This window comes from Pleurodeles waltl, chromosome 7 (genome assembly GCF_031143425.1).
Source record: "Pleurodeles waltl isolate 20211129_DDA chromosome 7, aPleWal1.hap1.20221129, whole genome shotgun sequence".
NCBI classification, from domain to species: domain Eukaryota; kingdom Metazoa; phylum Chordata; class Amphibia; order Caudata; family Salamandridae; genus Pleurodeles; species Pleurodeles waltl.
In genome coordinates this window covers 569263970-569286598 of record NC_090446.1, presented here as the reverse complement: position 1 = coordinate 569286598, position 22629 = coordinate 569263970, and the positions used below count along the sequence as shown (strand labels likewise).

The 22629-nt window shown below is 45.2% G+C and overlaps 1 protein-coding gene across 1 annotated transcript in view; it reads left to right on the top strand.

Annotated features, from left to right (window-relative positions):
• The first annotated feature begins 6996 nt into the window (after positions 1-6996).
• Positions 6997-22629, top strand: part of LOC138246938 (uncharacterized) — a 42217-nt gene continuing 26584 nt past the window's right edge. Inside the window, exons 1-5 of the mRNA XM_069201686.1 lie at positions 6997-7154; positions 19078-19137; positions 19272-19334; positions 21141-21194; positions 21935-21982. Coding sequence (XP_069057787.1) covers positions 7088-7154; positions 19078-19137; positions 19272-19334; positions 21141-21194; positions 21935-21982 — 292 coding nt within the window. The 5' untranslated portion in view covers positions 6997-7087. The remainder of the gene's footprint in view (positions 7155-19077; positions 19138-19271; positions 19335-21140; positions 21195-21934; positions 21983-22629) is intronic.

The following is a 22629-nucleotide window of genomic DNA, read 5'->3' as shown; positions in this document are numbered from 1 at the left end:
TCAGGTGCCTGTTTGCTACTCCCACCACTTGAACTGTTCTCCCTGAGAGTGGCAAATTTGGTACTTCAATGCTCTTAACAGTTGAACGTGTGGCTCCTGTGTCAACCAAGAATGAGACACGATGACCCATTACTCTTCCCTCCACGTACGGACCCTTTTGATCAACTTCCAAGGATGCTGCAAGCACACAATCTCCTTCCTCTCCTGAACTTTCACTCTCCCATACATTGTTTATTCCACTCTCACTGTGTAATGGGAACTGTTGTACGGTGCCATTTGTATTCATTACCTGACCCGAGACCTGTGGAGGAACCATCACTTGCTGCTGACTCATTGGTGCCAAGGGTATTTTCATTTGCTGATTAGGTACCATGGGAAACTGCTGTTGCATTGGCTGCATTTGCGTCATCTGCATACGGGGCATTTGCATCTGCTGCGGCTGCATGGGCTGTAATCCCTGCAACTGATTTATGGTCTGAAAATTTGGGTTTGGACCTCTCATTTTCCGTCCCCTCATTGTCTGAAATGCATTGACATCATTGTTTTGCTGACCAACACCTGCACCTGCACCTTCCTGCACCACCATTGGGCACTCGCGTTTCCAATGTCCGACAATTCCGCACACGTGACACGGCATCACCTTTTTCAATGCCTGCACACCATTCGGAGTCACAACAGTGTTCAAATCCGGACCATTATTCACAAAACCTCCTCTGCCTCTGCCTCTCGCCTGTGGCTGAAACATCATATTTCCCTGCAACTGCGGCTGCGGTTGCGGTACCTGTTGTTGGAACCCTTGCAACCCTTGCAGACCTGTCTGAACTGCTTTAAGCTGCATCATCATCACTTACTCTTTCAACTTTTTCTGTTTCACTTCAATTTCGTCGCTACAGTATTTCGCATAATTCAACACCTCATCATTAGGTTTCGACTGCCAACAAATCAAATGCGACTTTATCATCTGACTTATCTCTGGTCTCAGCCCTTCCACAAATCTAAACACAAAATGAAGCATGTCCTTCGCCTCTATTGTTTCCGTGCCACTGTAGTTCTTGAACGCCTTCAACAACCTCTCATAGTAACTATGAATCGACTCTTTAGCCTCTTGGGCAGTTCGATCGATCTTCTGCCAATCCACATTTTTCGCGGCAACCTTCGTCTTCAAATGCTCAATCACCTTATAGTACAAGCTCATCACCATAGGTGATGGTGCACCCGTATCCCTGTCTCTCTCTGGTTCACTTGTCGGCCAACCTACAGCTCTTTTGCAATCCTCCCACAAATCTGCCGGAACCACAATCTCAAAGAGAGTGTTCAGGTCTTCCCAGAGACATTTTGCAAGCTTCACAAACCTATCAGTCTGTTGATACCATTCAATCGGTTTCTCTCTCAGTTTGGGAAAATCATCCGTAAAAGACTGAATGTCGCTTCTGTGCCATGGTACATGTATTAATTTTCCCCCTGCTGTCTCCCTCATTGGTAACATGGTTACTGCATCACTACTCTGTGGTCTTTTCTCGTTGAGCTCTGGGACACTGTCTTTTCTCTTTTCCTTTCTCTTTACCCATCTGCTTTCCCATTTGTCTAAGCACCTCCACACTTGTGCACTCTGCAACAATTCTCTAAGGTGCGCCTTCATGCCTGCTGACCTCATGTGTTCAAAATCTGTGGTCCCGAAATCCAACCTGTAGCTCCTGCTCAAGTGTTTCGTCTTGTCTATGTCAGCCCCGTTTTTGTCAGCTATTTCTTGCAAGCTTCTATGTACCTTGTTCACTTCTCTCGTAATCCTGGGACATAGATACCTCAGCTCTTCTTCCGAGTAGGACTCTAACCTATTCACACCCATAGTCCCTTCCACCAATTCTTGTGCTTCCATGTTCAACCTGACCCTATTCAGATAATCTTCTCCCTTCCCACTGGCTGAGCTTTGTGTGGAATTCAGACTGTTGAACCACTGTGTTAGCTGTTGCGCATTCAACCCCATCAGTGTAGCATTCATATCGACTGCCATCGATGGTTGCGGCAACTTTTCAGTGTTCGATGATAGCGGTATCATCAGTGGGGGACTCGACCTCACCAGTGTTGACTGAGCACACATGGGACTAAACTCCATCAAGGACCCAGATCCATTTGGCTGAGCCGCTATCGGAGTTATCCCTGGAGTGTTTTCTATGCACCTCCTTTCTGTCCCATTCTGCAGCATTGATCCCTGACCGCTCATACCTAAGTTAGGCTGACTGTACAAAGGTACCGGTGGACCTACAGTAATGGGTAGTGATATCGCATCTGGGTTCTGTCCATTTCCCATGTTCTGAGACATGTTCATTCCCACACTATGGGTCATCATTGCCGGCATGCCCATCTGACTCCCCGTCATCTGAGCATGTGCGTTTCCCCCCTGCATCTGCTTTTGAGACATCAAAAAATGGGTTGATTCAGCTTGTGCCAGTGTTGGGTTGTGACCATTCTGTCCTCCCATTGCGGTTGGATCTAGAATCATTCCCGTACTGTTGTCACTGCTGTAGTACCTTGGGACCTGCGGCTGATAATTTTCTGCTGGTTTCAGTATGGGCACATCTGGATATATTCTCCTAACCTGCGGTATCTGCGGGGTGAACAGTAAACTCGGGTCCTTAGATCCCGATGATGCTCCTGAACTCTGAGTTTCACTGTTCTGTACCGGTGCCGGAGGGGCAGAACTGGTACTTGGACCTTGTCCACTCTCTGCATAAGGTGGTGGACGGTCGTTCAGCAATTGCATGATTAACTCCTCATCCTCTAACTCCTCTTCTCTTCTCAACTTTTCCTCGTCCTCTCTATCCTTGGAACACCTCCTGTTTGTCTTACAGGTAGCTTTCTTACCTGTCTCCTCTTCTTCCTTAGTAATTGCGGGAAACAATTTTATCCCCTGCAATACATCTGACCTCCACACCTTCTGTGCATTATCCCACCTAGCGTCCGCTAGTGTCTTTTCTACCTTTCTTATCCTGGTTTCGAACTTGTTTTGCTGTTGCTGTCTAGCCATCAGTTCCCAAATTGCTAGAGCCTCAAACTGTGCTGGCCTTGGAGGTACCTTCATGTCGTACATCGCAAATCTCAAATTCTCTAGGATCCTTATATTGAATGTCCCATGGATCGGGAACGCTACGCTCCCATGTTTCTCTGTCAGCTTGTGCCATTGCTTTAGCCAGAGGCACGGAGCTACCCCTTTTTCCTCCATTACAATGTAAGCTGGTGTACCTTCGGGCGGCGTTTCCTCTCCTACGCTCGCTTTAATGTAAGACTCCCCCTTCATCGCACTCTTTAATGCTTTAAAAAATTTCATTTTCTCGTCTTTTATTTCACAAAGTTTGTAATCAATAGGGGACTTTAATTCCCGGAATACTCTTCGCTTGCCTTTCCCCTTCCAATCGAGCCCCACGGACTGCGTCCAATCCGTGCGCGACCCTTCTCTACAACCAACCTATCCCAGCGCGGCTCCTAGTGACGTCACACTCACACACTCTGCGGCTGACAAAGCCTCGCGGCTTGTCCTCCTTCACTCAGCTCCTCTCGTAACAACTTCTTGCATGTATCGCGAGCTACCAAAAAAATAATAATAAAACAGATCTGTCGGTTTACTACAGGAAGGGTAACACAATCGCTTCAGGACCTTAGGGATTTTTCACTAGCCTCGGCAGTTATTCCATCTTTCTCGGTCCCCACGTTCGCAAGCAAATCTGACCCGCAGACTGCTCTCAACTTGTCAGTGATCTATTCTAGTGCACTTTAGAATTTTGTCAAAGCCCGAAGTCGAAGTTTCTTTCACTCCCTTAACACGCGTACCGACTCGTTGACCACGCCCGATCAACCTATTAAACCGACCAGACCACAACATAAAACAAGTGTCTCATACACTTTTCAACATACTCCGGAGTCTCTTGACCTCGCAGGGCCCGTCTCAACAATAACAACCACGTGGACCTTTTTATGCACGAAGCGCCACATGCACATGAAGTTCGACGACTTCCCTACTCTCACACTCGGAGTCGCACCTCCGCTATTTCTATGAAGTTCGACGACTTCCCTACTTCTACACTCGGAGTCGCACCTCCGCTATCCTCTAAAATCCTCGCAACCTTTTCACGCAATCTGCGGCAATAAGCTGTGCAAGCGCAAAATCCTAACTTCACTCTTACCATCACTAGAACCGCCAACGCTGATCTCACACCTCCATTCTCTTCATTCGCAAGCTCCGAGATCCCGGGAAAGTCGCGGTGGACCTAGCCCATCATCATTTTCTCAATCTGTTTTACCCAAGAAAAATCGAATTCAACACCATATACCTCTCGAGCGGGGTCCCAAAGTCTAAACCGTTAATTCAACACCATGTATGTCTCTAGTGGGGTCCCAAAAGTCTAAACCGTCCTCTGCTACCATCTACTGATAGAGCGTTCCGTACTAATAATTTACCTGTATTTGGACGCTCTTTAGGCCGATGAATCTTTTGGCTAAGTGGGACTCTCTTCACCCGAGATCAGTCAATTTAATCAAATCAATAATCAATAGCGAACGTAAGCAATACCCTGGTCAACATAACACTTAACAATTAATCCAGAATGCATTTCGGCGAACCCTGACCTTTCAGTCAGGAATAACCACACCAGTTTATTCAAAGTTAGTGAATTTATTTCCCTATATTAACAAAGCTAGCACAATGTAGATGTGTCTCAACACCAAATGATAAACATAAATGAACATTAATAGCTGTCCATAACGGCGGAAAAGATGCAATCTATGCAGCATTTGAATAACAAGGCATTCGATAATAGCAATGCAAATCACTAGAACTATAATCTGTAATGAGCTAATTGCATACATTTAGTCAGCATAACAAGGTCTCAAATTGCATCATGCAACAAAAGGAATCCTCATCTAACCTCAAATTAGCATCGGCATGTGGGACTTCATGCAAAAACAATTTAGCAACATTAATTTAGAAAAACTCTTAACTAGGGATCTTATCAAAAATCAGCAGTTGGTTACCTAAAAGAAACACAATGCAATTGTACAATTTCCTTTCATATTTACCAATTATAATCAGCATTCAAGGAAGTCTTCGTCTCACAGGTACCGTTTCTCGATCAGCATGGGACGGGGCAAAGGGGCAGGGGTGGACGGGGCAATTGCCTCACGGCGGCAAGATAAACTACTACTTCATGCAAAGGGACAAATCAAAGTTAAAGTCTCTAGGGTAAGAATCATTCAAAGTCTCTTTCTCTCGATTAGAGAAAGCATCAAAGTCTCTTTCAAAATGGCATCGCAGCAAGGTGGGCCATATTAGCTGCAAAATGGCGCAATGGGTGCGATGTCGGGTAATAGCTACTTTCTTCTCGTGCACCTGGTTTAAATAGACAACAGTTCAAATCCAGTAGGGTCTTCCATTGGAGGGTTCATAGGTTGGCTTCAAATTGTCCAATCAAAAACAACAGTTCTCAAGCTTTTACTTAAGCATACATTATCCTTGGAGACGGGTACGCAAGTTGCAACATTTTATACCAATTAACTCATTTTCAGAGCTTCCATTGTCCGCACCTGCAGATTGACCTTGGAGCAAAGAGAAAAATGCCAGGCTGGCACGAAACCTTAAGATAAGCATGTGAACGATCTCAGTGGAAAAGTACAGCTTCAAGCAAAAATACACGTTTATTAGCACATTGGAAAAATACGAGCATCTAAACCGTGAGACCAGGCAACTAGGCCGAAGCTTCCACTAAAGTAATGCTAAGCTAAAGCATTTCAAACAAACAAATCATAGCACACGTTTACGATTATGTCGGATTAGTGCAATTCTAATACATCACGTTATATAAAGCACGCTTATAAATGTTGGCAAACTACTCTGAGGGCACATTTTGTCCCCGTACAATCTTTATTAGTTCGTTAAAGTCACACTTGATTATTGCAGCACTACGTTTAAGCGCTAATAAATGTAAGACCTTCATTTCTGCGTCATCACCACTGTCCCACCTGGATTAAAAATATGCTTCTTGCAAGACCCTCCTCGCTCGTGGAATCCGAAGGGCACGAAGTCCATCACCTTAAGGGTATGGAACGCAAAGGAGTAAATGCTATTCAATCGCTCCAACTGAACTTAGATTCAATGTACATTGTGCAATGTACATTACGAACATGACATGAACACTTTCATTACGCGCTTCCCATAAAAGAAGCCACGTGCCTCTAGGTAGAAGTTAAGAACACATCTTTCACGTGCACGTGCATCATTAAACACAAGAGGTTGTCAGGACTGCGCAGCTGTGTATTGTGCGCGACATAACTCCAAGCTGGGACCCTGGGAGTCTAGTATTCCCGGGCACTAATACTTCACCTGGCATTGCCGATGCCATGGTTGTTGGTGTTACCAAATACCAAAATACCAGGTGCGGCAGTACGCCCCCACTGGTAATCCCATTTTTATGATTCTCGCAACCGCTATAAAGACACAATAAATACACAAGTGTAACCTCGTTCCACCTTGCATAATCACCAACACACAACACGGCACAATATGTTGCTTGAGACGACATGACGATGTAAATGTTAGCATCTGTTTTTTGTTTTGCACAGCGCTATGGCGTGTATATGTTTTTTAAAGCATCATATACTTTTCTTTTTGAGGCTGTCTTTTTTTAAAGTATTTTAATATACGCTCATTGACCACGATAATATTGCATTCTCCGTTTCGACATAAAAAATATTAATACGCTCAGACATTGCTTCTACTGATGTTTGCTAAGTGCAGTTCTTCCAGGAGAGGGGCTGGCATTCCTTTTCCTTTCGCACCCTCTTGCTGTCCGTTTTTTTCTTACAATTTGCAAAGGGTCATTTTACCACCCCCACCTCTGTCCGCATGTGAATTCTAAAGGTGTAGGCAGAAGCAGAGGGCTGGGGGCGGAAAATGGGTGTGGTCTGCTCTGTTCCCGCCCCGGCACATCCCATTATATAAAGCGTCTGTCCCAAGTTCTAACCTAGCCTGCTCTGACATCTGCTACCCTGCTTGCTCCAAGTTCCATAGTACATATAGCGCCTTGAGGACCCTGTCACCATGATGGGAAGCACGTGGCTGCGAGTCTCTGTTCTTCTGTGGTTGGCGCGGTGCAGCCTGCAAGGAGGTAAGAACGGCGCTATATCACCCTGTAGGCATTGAACCTGTAAGCGTTTGCCGGCTAGGATGTCCTGTCCGAGTTGGTGGGGACCTGTACCTCTGCTCTCCAGTGGGCCCCACAGTCTGTGGGAAACTTCCTTGTGGACGGACTTGACTGCCCCAGGACTTCTCCCTACCCTTGTTGTAGCTGACTTGTCAGGTGTTATATGTGGCCTATTAACCAGGGATTGTAGGAAGACTACTTCTCATTTACAGGATAAATTTACAATATGCGGCCTGTTCTAAGTCATTCGAGCCTAGTGACGCAGTTTTCGGAGCGAAGAGGGATGTGGTTAACTGCATTGCCTGCCCTGTGATAATATAGGGCCCATTGCCAAGCGTTATAGGTTAACTGTAGGTAATTTTCGTACACTGTAAAACGAGTTTTGTATTGCCGGCGTTTTCAGCTTTGATTCTTTTGTGTTGTCGAATAATTTTTCAAAAGAAAACATGCTAAGTCTCAAGAAAGAAATGAAACAATGGTTATGATGATGGGACTACCCCCCCTCCTTTAAAATGTAATGGGATATGATGATTATTACGTTTTAGGAAAATGAACAGCGAATGGAAACAAGGCACTTTTTTGGTCCCCAAAAGGAAGGCGAGCATTTTAAAGCCACTAACGGTGCGAGGACCCATTACATTTAGGTTATGAGAATATTAACTTAAGAGGTTGCTTGGCACACAGGCGATTTGTGAAATGTGTTGACACACTGGTGTCAAGGGCTGACCGGGGTGGAATAGCTACAGATATGTAAGGCTCGCGCTTGTGTGAGACTTGTCGGGCTGTCGTAGTCAGCCTGTGCAGCTTAAAGGCCAGAGGGCTGACGCAGTCGGTTGGTGCAGCTGTAAGGACCAGATGTTGGGGCAGTCAGCCGTTGCAGCCCTAAGAACCAGATGTTGGGACAGTCAGCCGGTGCAGCTGTAAGGGCCAGAGGTTGGGACACTCAGCCGGTGCAGCTCCAAGGCCCAGAGTGCTGGGGCAGTCAGACGGTGCAGCTGGAAGGCCCAGGGTGCTGGGGCTGTCAGTAGGTGCATCTCTAAGGGCCAGAGGCTAGGACAGTCTACCCATGCAGCTGTAAGGGGCAGAGGCTGAGCCAGTCGGTTGGTGCAGCTATAAGGGCCAGAGGCTCAGGCAGTCGGTTGGTGCATCTGTAAGGCCCAGAGGCTGGGGCAGTCAGCCGTTGCAGCCCTAAGGACCAGATGTTGGGGCAGTCAGACGTTGCAGCCCTAAGGACCAGATGTTGGGGCAGTCAGCCGTTGCAGCCCTAAGGACCAGATGCTGGGGCAGTCAGCCGTTGCAGCCCTAAGGACCAGATGCTGGGGCAGTCAGACGGTGCAGCTCTAAGGGCCAGAGGCTAGGTCAGTCGGCCGTTGCAGCCCTAAGAACCAGATGTTGGGGCAGTCAGACGTTGCAGCCCTAAGGACCAGATGTTGGGGCAGTCAGCCGTTGCAGCCCTAAGGACCAGATGCTGGGGCAGTCAGCCGTTGCAGCCCTAAGGGCCAGATGCTGGGGCAGTCAGACGGTGCAACTGTAAGGGACAGAGGTTGGGACACTCAGCCGGTGCAGCTCCAATGCCCAGAGTGCTGGGGCAGTCAGTGGGTGCATCTCTAAGGGCAGAGGATAGGACAGTCTACCCATGCAGCTGTAAGGGCCAGAGGCTAGGAGAGAGTTTGTCTTTTTACGGGCCAGTGCACATGACAGGCCTGGAGAGGTGGGGCAGAGTCAGCTAAGATGTGCATCTGAAGGGTTGGTGGTGCTGCTGCATGGTGTTCATCGGTTCATCTTTTCAGGTGTATTTTTCGAAAAGGCTTGTCACACCTCAGACCGCTACATCTGAAAGGCTTGGGGATGGGGAGGGAGGGTGGACAATGCGTATGCCGTCAAGAGGTCACCAGGAAAGGCTTTTCGAATGTGTCAAATTGCAAAGCTTTTTCTCGTAATGGTTACAAAGGTGTTTAAAAGACATGAGGAACTTTGTGCAAAATTAAATTTTGCTTCACCGTGAGAAAAGAGCAGCAAAAATGCGTTTTGTGAAACACAAACTATGAGAAGTTTGCGAACATTTTAGGTGAATCGTAAACGTCTCACTCGCTAGTTTTGTTAATATTGTCTGGGCAAAAGTTTCACATCCTTCGTACCAGTTTATCACCTGAATAAGATGAGCATCATCCAAAGGTGACCAGTCACCCCTGCAAAGAGCCCTGCACTGCTGCCCTTTTGTGACTTTTGAGGCTTCTGAGCTAGAACAAGTTTTATATTTGTTGGCATCTGCAACTCATGCAGCAGATGGAAGATTATGTGGCATATGTGATAAATCCATATATATGCAAAAAATGCCGCAGCCGTATACTAGAATCAGATACTTCTAGTGGATCTTGGGCCTGTATAAGCAGGTGTCAGAAGGTGAGGAAACTTTGAGGGAAAGGCGCTATGATCTCTTTAATCCTCTCACTAGAGCTTTTTCTGAAGCCCAGTATCAGGTCTACTGGGGACTGGCCTAACACCTCCCACAGACACCGCTGTATTTATGCTTTTTTTTTCTTTCTTTCTTTCTTTCATCCTTTCTTTCTTTCATTCTACCTTGCTGGCTTCTTTGTGGGGAGGTTGAGGTAGGTCATTCGGGTTCGTCTTCTGTTACCAATAAATTTGCAATCTTGCTTTGATGGTCTTCACCTTAGAAGCCAAGACCCTGATTAGAAGATGAACTGATGAATCTGAGCCCTGCTCAAAAAACTGTTTATGCGGGTGCGGAAATTAGAAACTGGGCGGATTTTACAGTAAATTTCCACAGGTACACAAAGGTAACTCCAACCTGCCGATATAACCTGAGGAAACATGCACAGTAAAAACCAGGACGCGGATGTTGATAGCCATAGCATCAAAATCTGAATGCTGTTATCCAGTTTGATGGAATAAAGTTGTAAGGGCTTGATTACTAGTGCCCCAGAACAGTTGGGAATTCTTATCACACCCAATAAAATGTGATACACTCATGATCAGAATGTATTGTGTGCAATAGTTATTGCCTATTGCAGAGGTATTCAATCAAAATGAGGCATAACATGCAGGTTTGGGCGCTTTCTGCACCAAAACCCACATGTCCCAATAATTACTAGACATTTGCTGCCACCATATATAGGCAAGTTTGCCCTGCTGGTGAGTACCTGGGGAAAATTGCGGGGGTGCAGACTTTAAGGCGCCTAGTAATTACCAGATGTTGCAGATTCCCTCAATTCATACTCCCAACCCTTGCGCTTACAGGGATTTGCAGAGGTGTTGGTATTATCTGGCCCGCTTTTAAATAGGGCCTCAGAAACGAGAATTATCATACCAATACCCAATGTATTCGATTTTATCAGATGCGCTAATTATCATCAATGCTTCTGGGGCACACAGAACCTATTGGCAGCACAATGCTATGCAACTCTTCCCTTGCCTCACACCCGACTGTTGTAGCAAAGGAAGTTCACATATTCTTTACAGAAGACATTGTGAGGTTTGAATGATGTTTTGTGGGGCTTAGAATATTATATCGAACAAGTAGTACTTGGTTTAGTGTGTAACTCTGCATTCATTTTAGGCTGGTATTGGTTGGTTCTTATTCTGGCCTTTCCCTTTGAAAACCAAGACAGCTGTCTATTTTCAGGTACCATAAGTTGCAGTGGTCTTCCAGTATATTTAGACGTTGTGGTAGACCTTGATCACCTATACGCGAGAGGACCCGATTTTCTGCACAAAGTGGGCACATAAACGTTGTACTTTCTCTCTAAAAACATAAACATGGGAGCAGTAACTTAAATGAATATCATTTTTCAAGTAGATATACCGGTGCCAATCCTGATTTTATATTTCCTAATATTATAATATATATGTATAATTCTTCCTCTAATTTACATCGTAAACCATTCCAAATTTATAACGAAATTCAACATTGAGCACATATATAATTAATTCAGTAGAAACTGTGTTATGGGTATTTATTCACTGATGTTGATATTCTGAACATAATAATCAGTGTTTATACATGGTTACAATTCAGTATAGCCAACACGTATTTCGCCCTTGTAAGCTGCTTCTTCAGGATTGTAACAAGAACAGAGTAACACACATATCAACACTTGATTTCACTGTAAAATCGATAACTATATTTATTCCACAAACATATTATCCTCTCAACTATTAAATAATCTTCACCTCAATTGTGGATCATACAAGTAAGTTTTATACCTAAATGTATTGGCAATATTGTTTTTTTAGGACTCATACAATAAACAATGTGACAAGAAAGCATATCTTAATTGCAGGGGATTCATTGACAACATTAGTATGATTTCACATATTACTTCACTTTCAATATATATTCAGTTGATTCTTAGCTAAAATGCTTGATATTACCTCTCATGTTATTCACCTAAATTTAATGTAGAAATCTACACAAACATATCTACTTAGGTCCCTTAACTAAAACATAGTATTACTTATCCTTCCAATTTTATCTTCAATCTTAAACAATCTATTTTTGGAGTTCTCATAAATCGCTGGTATAAGTTGATTTTGTTCTTCAGCAAACAATTAAATGTCATCTTTTATATTATATAATTCGATCCTAATTAAAACAGAAATATGTTTCATGAAGTAAATATAATCTGAAGCTATTTATAAAGGGAGCTGGAGATAGACTTACCTCCATCTTACCCCACAAATAACGGGGCTTATTCGCCTAATTGCAACCACATATCCATCTAAACCAATTTTTTTTTTTTAAATCCTGTGGTCCCAGCTTTTCCTCATGACCGGTTCTTTCACAAAGTTATTAAAGAGACACAATATCTAAAGAGCAAAGTAGCACTGATTATCAAATATCCATCTACTTCGTATTCAGACTTTAACCCACTTAATAAACACATCTTCATATCCCCATAATAGTCACATTTAACAACCTTACAGAAATTGTCATAAGGCTCTCCATTTCCCATAGCTCTTAAATAGAATCACAAATAAAACTGGGCTGAATCCCACAAATTAAACTCTAACTGAGTTTCAAATTTAATATTCTTGAAATGATTGACATATAACATCTAAACCCCTCTTTGCAGTTACCCAACGCTTCTCTTCTCATAGATCTTAAACCCCCAGCTAATGTATAATTAGACACAATATCACCAAGTCCATTATTCCTTCAAAACATTTCACCTATACTTTCAATTTACACAAGAATGAATCTAGCTAGATGAGTCAAGCTGGTAGTTTGTTATTATACCTACAACAACGCGTACTGGTCACTCTGCCATCCAAGTCCTCACACTAATGAGACAATGAGACAAAAACATTTCTTGGGGTTCCAAGCCTCATTTAAATACCTATCCACTGGTATTTTAGCATCTTACATCACTTCCTCACAGACGTAGTGCCAAAATTTCAAATGAGACATTATTAAACCTAAGAACTGACATGGATTGAATGATCTTCCAAACTCATTACCACAGATAATCCTACTCTGAGCATGTGTCTCCATCTTATGCTGTAATCGACACCCAGAGTCCTTAGATACGTTCAGTAATTCTTCATTGACATGTTGGCATGGCAGGGGTTTACCAGTGCACCTTTACTGATTCACTGGTATTGCAACACTTTCCCTTTCTCTGCCCCACTTACTTCTCCTTTCCTTTGTCCACTTTGTCTGACTTTTCCCCAGTTCATCAAACCTGTTCACTTCTTTTCTCTCTGCTCTGTCCTTCTGTTTCTCTTTCCAGTCTATTGTTTCTCTCCCTCCTCTCTATCTTGCTCTTTTTGGATTATCCCTTTGCCACACTGCCTGCACAGCCTGTTATTGCTAGATCTCTCCTTTCATTCTGATTGCAGAGCCTAGCTTGGAAGAGTCGCTCTCCTCTGTCATCTCTTGATCTCTCTTTGTCACACAAGCTACAGAACCTGGCATCACTGGTTCTCTCCTATCATAGTGGCTGCTGAACATTACATCTCTAGGTTTCTTCTCTTTCACACATGCTGCAGAGTCTAGTCTATCTGCGTCAAGGCCCTGTCACACTGGTTGAAGTGCCTGGCTTTCAAATATCGCTGTCCTGTGTTACATTGCATCTCTTGGTTATCTCTCTGTCACACAAGCTGCAGAAAGACACACTACTTGGTCCTACCTGTCACACTGGCTGCAGATCCTGGAATCTCTGGGTTTCTCATTTTTTCACACTGGCTGCAGAGCCTGGCATAACCGGGTACTTCCCTTTTGCATTGGCTTACAGATCATGGCACACCTTGCTTTCTTCCATCTTTTCCTGTGACACTGTATACAGAGATTTAACACCCCTCCGCCTCTGAAATTGGTTCCAGAGCCTGACTTCCTTGTTTTCTCTCCTTTTCACTTTGACATCTCTTGGTTTCACTTCTGTCACAGAAGCTGCGGAGCATGGCATTGCTGAATGTCTGTTTCTGACTGCAGTTCATGCTCTTTAGTCTGTATTGGGAGTTTGTGTGTTTTGCTTTCCAGAATGTGTTGAGGTAGGGAGCTGGCCTGTGGTGTCTGTGCTGAGCTCTGGAACAGTCTAAACATGGGTTCTTCTTGGGCTGCTCTTCATTCATGTTGATGGGTGGCTTTCTAAGGTGGTTTCTCATATTTTGTATCTGACGTCTGCATGAGCTTGGCTGGGGATGTGATAGCCCTGGCTCTTTGTAAGATAATACTGCCTGGCAGTACCACTGCACTGTAGGTGATGTGATTTCTCTGGCTTGGAATGTGATAGATCTGGCTGATTACAGCCATGGGTTGTGATAACATAACCCTGATTGTTGGTATGACAATCCTGGTTGGGTGTTTAGTGGCTCTGACTGGTGCAGAGATGGTCCTGACAGGAGGTGCAATAGACATTGTTGGCAATGCCTTAACAATGGGTGGGGATTCAGTAGTCCTGGCTGAGGGAGTGATACACCTGGCTGTTGCTGTGATAGACTTTGCTTGTGGTGAAACAGATCCCAGCTTATAGTATTTCTGGCTGCTGAAGTGACAGATTTCTGGTGACGTGGAAGTCCTATATGGGGACATGGTAGTCATGGTTGTCGATGTGCTAACCCTTGCATGCCATTTGATATTTCTGGTTAGTGACGTGTTGGTCCTAGCTAGAGATGTGATATTCCTGGGCGGAGATTTGATAGTGCTGGCTGGAGATGTGGTGGTCTTGGAAGGAGATGCAAGAGTCTTCCCTATGATGTGGTGGCCTGAGACATGATAGCTCTCGCTGGTGATGTGATAATCCAGACTGGAGGTGTGGTGGTTGTGGCTGATGATATGGTAGTCATATCTGTTGATGTGCTACCCCTTGTTTATGATGTGATAATCTTGGCTAGTGATGTGATGCTCCTGGCTGGCAATGTGATAGTCTTGGTATGGAGATGCCGTAGTCCTATCTGGGAATGTGGCAGTCCTGCCTGGAAATGTGGTAATGATATCTGATGTGCTAGCCCTTGCTTCTGATTTGTGATTGATTTGATAGTCCTGGCTAGAGATGTGTTACTCCACCTTCAGTCTGCCCCCACTCCCCTCCCTCAAGGAGCCTCCCGGGAGTTCTAGGAGGCCCTGGCGGTCTGCACTCTGTCTCCTGGAGGCCCATCAAGCACTTTTCCCCCACCTCGTCTTCAGCAGACTGCCTTCTCAGCGCTTTAAATATTGCTTTATGCTTTGTCTGCTCAACAGCCAGCGCACATCTGTCGGAACTCAAAAAAACCTTCCCATTTCAGTAGGGCATCTTCACTCCTTGAACACACCTTCAGAAAATATTACAATTTTCACTGCTACAAGTTCAAAGAATCGTGGTTTTCACAAGTACCCTATATAATAAGAGCTTTCCTCTCACATGACTAGAATGCTAAACTAACTGAATATATTGGGATACTTTTACAGCTGCTTAAAAAACTTCTATCAATACAATTCTCGCTTCAGAGCCACATACCATATCGATGGCGTTTCTAGTCCACAAAGCTGTGCTTAGTTGCTTAACCTTAATCCCGCATCTCCTGATGGTCGGCATAGGTCAGGGGTTGTGTACACAAAGCGTAAAGTGACATTCTGTAGCTTACTCTAAACAAAAGGCGTGCCATGATGCATCTTTTGATGCGTGACATTACGCTTGGCCCTTACTGGTGCCCCGTTCCCTGTCATTTCACACTCATTGTCCCTTGCCATCCCTGATGTAACACTCAGCCTCGTCCTCTGTGAACTCACGCTTGACTTGCGACCTTGTCCACATAATGCCTTGCCTTCTGATCTCACACGTGGCCAGCAGCCTCGATTTCTACGATGTCACACTCTGGAGCGCTAGGACACCTACGTTTGAGGTGTTGACCCCACTATTTAAGTTCTACATTCATTCATTCGGACTATGGCTTATTTTGTGATGTCACACCACTTCTCAACCTTCTTAAAGTCACTCAGCCCACGAGTGCGCATTTTCTGATGTCAGTACATTTTTTGGTGGCATGATTTCACATTCAGCCTCACTCTGTGCGATGCTTGTGGTCATATCTTCTGAGGTGTCACAATCATCTTGTGACTCCCTTTGTGTGGTCACACTCAGCCAATGGCTGCTTCCTTTATGATGTCACACTGTGGCTTATGGCTCTGTCTCCGGGATGTCACACTCATCCCCAAGCTTTGTTATTTGTGATATTACGTACATCTTTGGTGTCATGTCTGATGTTATACTCGTTTTGTAGCTTTGTTTTTTGTGATATCATGCTCATCTTTTGGTTTCATCTTCTGTGAGGTCACATTCGGCCTGCCACTTCGCTAACTGTGATGTCACGACATTTCTCACTAGCTTGATATAAACTGGTAACTGGGAGTTAGTTTATGCTACATATGCATACAGTAAAGCATACAAAAAAGTGTTTGAAGGAATGCTTGAATGTTGGCCTGGCTGTTGGACTGGGCTGTTCCACTGGAGCAGGGTTAAGACAGGTTTGCATATGACTGGTCCCAAACTGGTGTGGCATGGTGTGCAAGATGAGGATGGACCACGATGTGGTCCTAATTACCAGGGCTGAGAATAATTCAAGCATTCTATCCGATACTTTTTGTATATTTCAGTGTGTCGCCCTAAGTGGGATGAGTATCACTGGAATCGACCTATACCTGGCAGATGGTCCCTAATTGGTCAAAAACTGGTCCTAGATTGCTTGTGTGCCAGTTCAGGGAGGACCTGACCTGGCAGTTCTGGCTGAACTGTTCCTACAGGAGCAGCGTCAAGATTGATTTGCATATAGCTGGGTCCTAACTGAGGGGGCAAGTGTGCAAAATAAGGATGGACAGGAATGCAGCCTAATTAATTACCAGTGGCTAAGATTAATTCAAGCATTCCATCCATCACTTTTTGTTTACTTACACATGATTCATACAGTGCCTTGCTGTGTCCCAGTCTATGGAATTCATATAACATGAAGGTATATCAGAACATAGCTCCCAGAGAATTACATCCCCTGCTAGGCACTATAAGATTTTGGTAAAAAGCAGTGTGCAAGATTGTGTCCAATAAGGCATAAAGGGATAGCAAAACTGCGTCCTCTAGTGCGCCCTCAGCAGATATACCTGTCTAGCCTGTTGGCCACATGACAGACTCTCTTCGAAAGCGTAGGTTTCGGGACTTGCTGCTAAATTTTGCTAGGAACCTATAGATTTCGAACACTTCTTCCTAGCTCACGGGTTAATGAGCAGACATCCCGGTGGGAGTTCTACCAGTTTATAGTTTTTCAAATGTCATCACCCTAACTATATCCCCAAAACAGTTAAACATTGTTAGAGCTACTAGGATTATTGGCATGGGGGACCAAATTATGCAGCAGTGTTGTCTAAATTGTCTGGTTAAAAAGTTAAATCGACAATTTAAGTGGCCAATTATGTGTCCAGTGCAGTAAATCTCCAATTATGGGGTACCTGTTGCAGCAAACAATTGCACCATTCCATCAATGCCTTTCTTTCATCAACATGGCAAGCAACACTAAACCATACAAGCGGCGGTGTTGGGGGAAAACAGTCACTTTTAGAATGATTGTTAATCTAAACTATATTCATCTCATCAATGCACATTGTACTCTCACTTTGAAGAAAACAGTTTTTTCAAGCTAACTGCCTCAAACAAAACATGTAACATACAAAGGGGCATATTTATACTCTGTTTGCGCCGAATGTGCGTCAAAAATATTGACGCACAATCGGCGCAAACCCTGCCCCATATTTATACTTTGACGTCTGACCCTGCGGTCGTCAAAATTCCACCATGTGCGTAATTTTTTGGAAGGGGGAACCACCCTTGCGTTAATTATATGCAAGGTAGGCGTTCCCTTCCAAAAAATGACTTTAAGGCCTGTGCCCCATATTTATACTCTGATGTCATTTTGACGCACAGGAGGGGGTGGGCCTTAAAAAACGGCGCACAGCCTGATGGGCGCCGTTTTTTAACGCCTGGGTCAGGGCAGGCGTTAAGGGACCTGTGGGCTCGGAAGGAGCCCAGAGGTGCCCTCCCCTGCCCCCAGGGACACCCCCTGCCACCCTTGCCCACCCCAGGAGGACACCCAAGGATGGAGGGACCCATCCCAGGGAAGTTCAGGTAAGTTGGGGTAAGTATTTTTTTTTGTTTTTTTTTTGTGGCATAGGGGGGGCCTGATTTGGGCCCCCCTACATGCCACTATGCCCAATGACCATGCCCAGGGGACATAAGTCCCCTGTCGATGGCCATTGGGCAAGGGGGCATGACTCCTGTCTTTGCTAAGACAGGAGTCATGTCAATGGAGGTTGGGCGTAAAAGAAAATGGCGCAAATCTGGTTTGAGGCCTGAATTTTGTCTCAGACCTGACCTGCCCCATTTTTTGACGCACAACCCCCATTTTCCCATACGCCGGCGCTGCCTGGTCTGAGTCATTTTTTTTTACGCACACCAGTCCGCAGCGCCGGCTAACGTCATTCCATAAATAAGGCGCCCGCATGGTGCGTTGGAATGGAGTTTGCCGGCGGTAAAATTTTGATGCACAACTGCGTTGGCGCAGTTGTGCGTCAAAAAGTATAAATATGGGCCAAAGTATATAACGGGTAATGTGCGTAATATGGTCCTATGTTGCCATCTCGGACATTTGCAAACTTCTAGGAATTTGGCCTCGTGGTTTATGATATCACCAGAAACCCTAGGTAACACTGACCATCCGAGCACCATGACACCGTTCAGTTTGTGGTGTGTGCTTTTAAAAGCTGAATATACTTGTAGACTAAACAAGGCATAGCCCAGTAAACAATCTGCCCTTCTATTACCACTGGCCGTAAAGGCCGTGATTTAGGGTCTTGTGAGACCCTCCGCTCCTAGGTGCCAAATTCCACATCTGTGCATTATGACTTTTTTGTAAATGTTTGTTTAAAAGCATTTTTCCTAACAAAAACGCGCATTATTTTACACTCATGAGCTCTCTCCAGGTTCAGCACACGCGTGTGTTATGTCTGCGGTGTTCTTCAAATGTGGCTTTTTTAAAGAAATACTTTGGGCCTTTCTATGTGTTTTAAAATCAAATGCCTTTCAATACTCGACGCAATATTTTATTAAATAACTGGTACGATACCAGTGCGATCAGGCTAGAATCCAAGTAATATGGTTCAGTGGGTTACAAAACCCGATGCAATAAGTTTGAGCCGCTCCGCCTGCTGTAGATCTCGACTCCGGTTCGAGGCTAGGTGAGATATTTTAGTGACTGGCTACCCTCCTGTGTTTTGTCTTATAATAACAGCAACACAACACTGTACTGCTAAAACAAGTCAGTGTTTTGCGAATCTCGTTTTCATAACAGATATGTGCGTTCCCATGTCTCAGAGGCTCATCGTCTGCTTCTTCTGTCCCTACAGGCCTGAGACCGCAGGCAGCTGGGGCACTGGGTAACCTGTACCGCCCATCCTATGTGAGAGGTAAGTACAGAAGAGAGGAGAGTACACCGCTAACACCAGCACACCTCAGGGGCAGGGGTCTATCTTTCCTGGCGCCTCTGGGGGCTCTGCTCGCTTTTGGGCGCCCTGTAATGACGTCATTGTTTCTCCCTCAGGTGCAGGTGCGGGGGGTCTGCAGCCTGGAGCAGGCCCGGGTCCAGCAGGGGCCAAAGCAGGAGGTAAGCTAGCAGGCCATGACTAGGAACTAACCTGCCATGTAGTCTAAAATGTTTGGAACTTGAAGATAACTCTGCATACGGACTCTGGAGCCCAAGGGATGGCTCTGCAGTTTGTGGCCTGGGCACCTTGCAGTGCTCCATCTGTGAGATCCATGTATCGTGTAATGTAGTCCGGCCCTCTGAGGCCTAGGCCCCAGGCAACACTCTTCTTGTGAGATCCGTGGATGTTGAAGGATAGCCCTACTGGAGGACTGAGAACTCTAATTTCCCTTTAAACACAGAGATGAGGTGGCTCAGCTTCCAGAGGCCTAAATATGTGGGGGTCTACGTTTGTATATATGCACATACATGGAATTTCTGTAGCACAACTAGCCAAAAGGCAGCAGAGAAAGAGGGAGATTTATAAACACATATTCGGAAGAATATATTTCTCCCATTGACTTATATTGAAGGTGAAGCAATTTCCGGTGGATGGCAGCCAAAGTAAAGCTATTTTTGGCTTAAGAACTCGGGAGTCTCTTGCCGTAATCCGGTCTATTGGCTTGTATGAGAGTGTTGTGCATGATGAGAGACAAGCATAAAGTCAGCGAGAAGTGGACAGGAAGCTAGATTGTGGACGGTTAATGTCTCGTTCTGTAGCGTGCTTTAATAGTTGCATCTTCAAATCTTTCAAAAATTGGAGCAGTGTTGGGGGGCACTGACATAACAAAACTTAAGGGGCCACCTGCACAGGACATGAAGGCACCCCTGTGGACTCACTCATGACCTCTCAGGCCAGACTGCTGTGATGGAGTTCGGGGACCCCCGCACTGGGGAGGCTGGTGGGCCTTTGTTGCGCCTGTATTGGGAGTCCTGGTGCATTCAGGGATGTGGTTCCAGATCCTGGGTGCATTAATTAAAAAGCTTGTTGTCTTGTTTTTTTTGTTTTTTTTATGCTTCATAGTCTGCAGTCTGATGGTGTTCTGGGTTTTGGCGTCAGTGGCATAGGACAAAATGATGTCCCCCCTACAGAATGTGAAGAGGGGGACACTGAGCCTCCCATATGTCACAGATGTTCATTGGCCTTTGGCTGAATGGGGTCTCTCCTGAAGGGCTGAGGGGCCCCTAAAGGGTTGGGGACTTCTCTGCACTGCAGGGGCTGCAGAGGTATGTGTTATGGCTCTGATAGCTGTGCTGAGAAGCACCAGAGATGGTGAACTAGTCTGCAAGATAAGCAGGGGGGCTAGTTGTGGTGTTTTTTTAAATGATGCAGCTGTTTTTGACAATGGTGAGGACTGTCAAGGGGAGCCAATGGAGCCCCATCAAGATGGGGTTGATGTGATCTTATTTCTTTAGGCTCTGGATGAGACGTGCTGTACCGTGTAGATGCTTCTAAGGGGTGCCAGTGTGGAGTAAGGGGGGCCATCAAGTAGTGAATTACCACCATCCTGATGCATTAGTACAAGGGCTTGAGCAGCACTTCAGAAGTCGCTTTCTGGATGAAACAGTTTGACTTTCCTTAGAAGAAAGAGCTGGTACTAGGCCATCCTTGTCTGTGTAGAATTAGGGGTTAAAAGCATAGGCGTTTCAGGAGCTGCCTCAGTGGATCATGGGTAACATGAATAGCAGGACTCTTGCTTTAGTGTTGGGTTGGTGTAAGGAGCCTCCAAACACATTTACAGAAGTTGGTGACTTTGCTTTAAACTCTGAATAATGAATAAAACACACAAAGCTGTATTCCGAATTAATGAATTAGCTCCATTTGATGTATGAGGACTCCTTTTTAGCTATCACTTCAGACTCTTATACTCTTTCTTCCTCTCCCAGGAGCAAGCCTACCACTGGGTGCCCAAGCTGGATATGGAGGTGGACCTAAGTCAGGTAATAGAGCTCACGGGGGAGAAGAGGGTGCCATCCATATGGAAAGGAGTAAAACATCATGGTGAGTTATAGCCAATGAGAAAGCAGACAGTCCCCAGGCTTGGTGTGGAAACCTACAATGGGAAAGAAGAATGTCGCTGGATATAGGAGAAAGTATAAGTGAATGAAAATCAGTAAGTCACCAGGGATACATACATGGGCGTCCTCCAGTGGGAAAACAAGAAACCGCCAAGGCTCGCCGTGAATACCCAATAGGAACACCAGAAGACTCTGAGCACTAGAAGGGCGGCTTTGCTTAGGAAAGGACAGCCTTTAGGGTGACCCATGTCTTTATCACCATTTCGAATTAACGTTGCTTGCCCCTACAGGCGCACTGGCCTATTGTGGATATTTTCCAATAGGCCTTGCACTCTGAGAGACTGGAAGAATGTTAGATGAAAGGACCTTGGGGCTGCCTGTCTGATCAGGAAGCAAACAGCTGCCTCCTTTTCAGACACCCTGCACGCAGGGGACGCCTTCCAAAGCGGTGCATTGAATTACCCACAATGCAGTCTACCAATGATGCCTTGCCAAAGCTTCTATTAGTTTTCTGGTTCACAGATTTTTTATATATAAGGGGAAAATGATCGAAGGGAGGAAAAGCGTGATCAAATGCACCCGATGAGGAAGTCTCTTTGTTCTTGACTTGAGAGGAGGGCAATAGGGCAGACCAGTATGACACTCATTTTCTGTATTTTCAGGGAAATATCCGGACAGTGGAGCAGCTCAAGGACGGCAGCTCGGACAAGGTGGGTCAGTAGGATGGAGGGGATGATCTGGTCCTAGAATGCCCACCTTTTGTTGAAGCAAACCTGAGTAATACCTTAAGTTTCCCACAAACTCAAGCACATTATAGGGCACAAAAGGGAATGTGCTCTCCGTGGTGCAAACAACGACGTTCCACACTTCAGCACAACACAGTCCCTTCTTGACAGGTGATTGGCATGGACAAAGCACTCCAATCCCCAAGACCGAGAAGCCTTCTCTTATTCTACTGTATATGGATGCATGGCCAAAGCACCCACAGCTCCCCTCTTCTCTATTACAAGTAGCTCTGCTAGGATTAACATATATAGATGTGTCACAAAGACAGCTTATTTCCAAACCACTGTTTTGCTTGCCTCATGAGTGCATTCTGAGAATTGCATTTTTGGTATGGTTGTACACCACCAATTAACGATTGCACATGAAACATTTTGAAAGCAAAGGTCAAAATTAGAAAAGGTTTACAAAGGGGGTTACATCTATTAAGCGGCGGGTAGGAGTACATTGCCTTCTTCAAACTCGAAAAGGCTTTTATCCAAACAACCAATGAAGGGTACTTTCTACAACTGAATTCCTCCCTTCATGTCTACATCTCCTGTGCAGGTCATAGAGCTTTGTTTATGTCCATTAG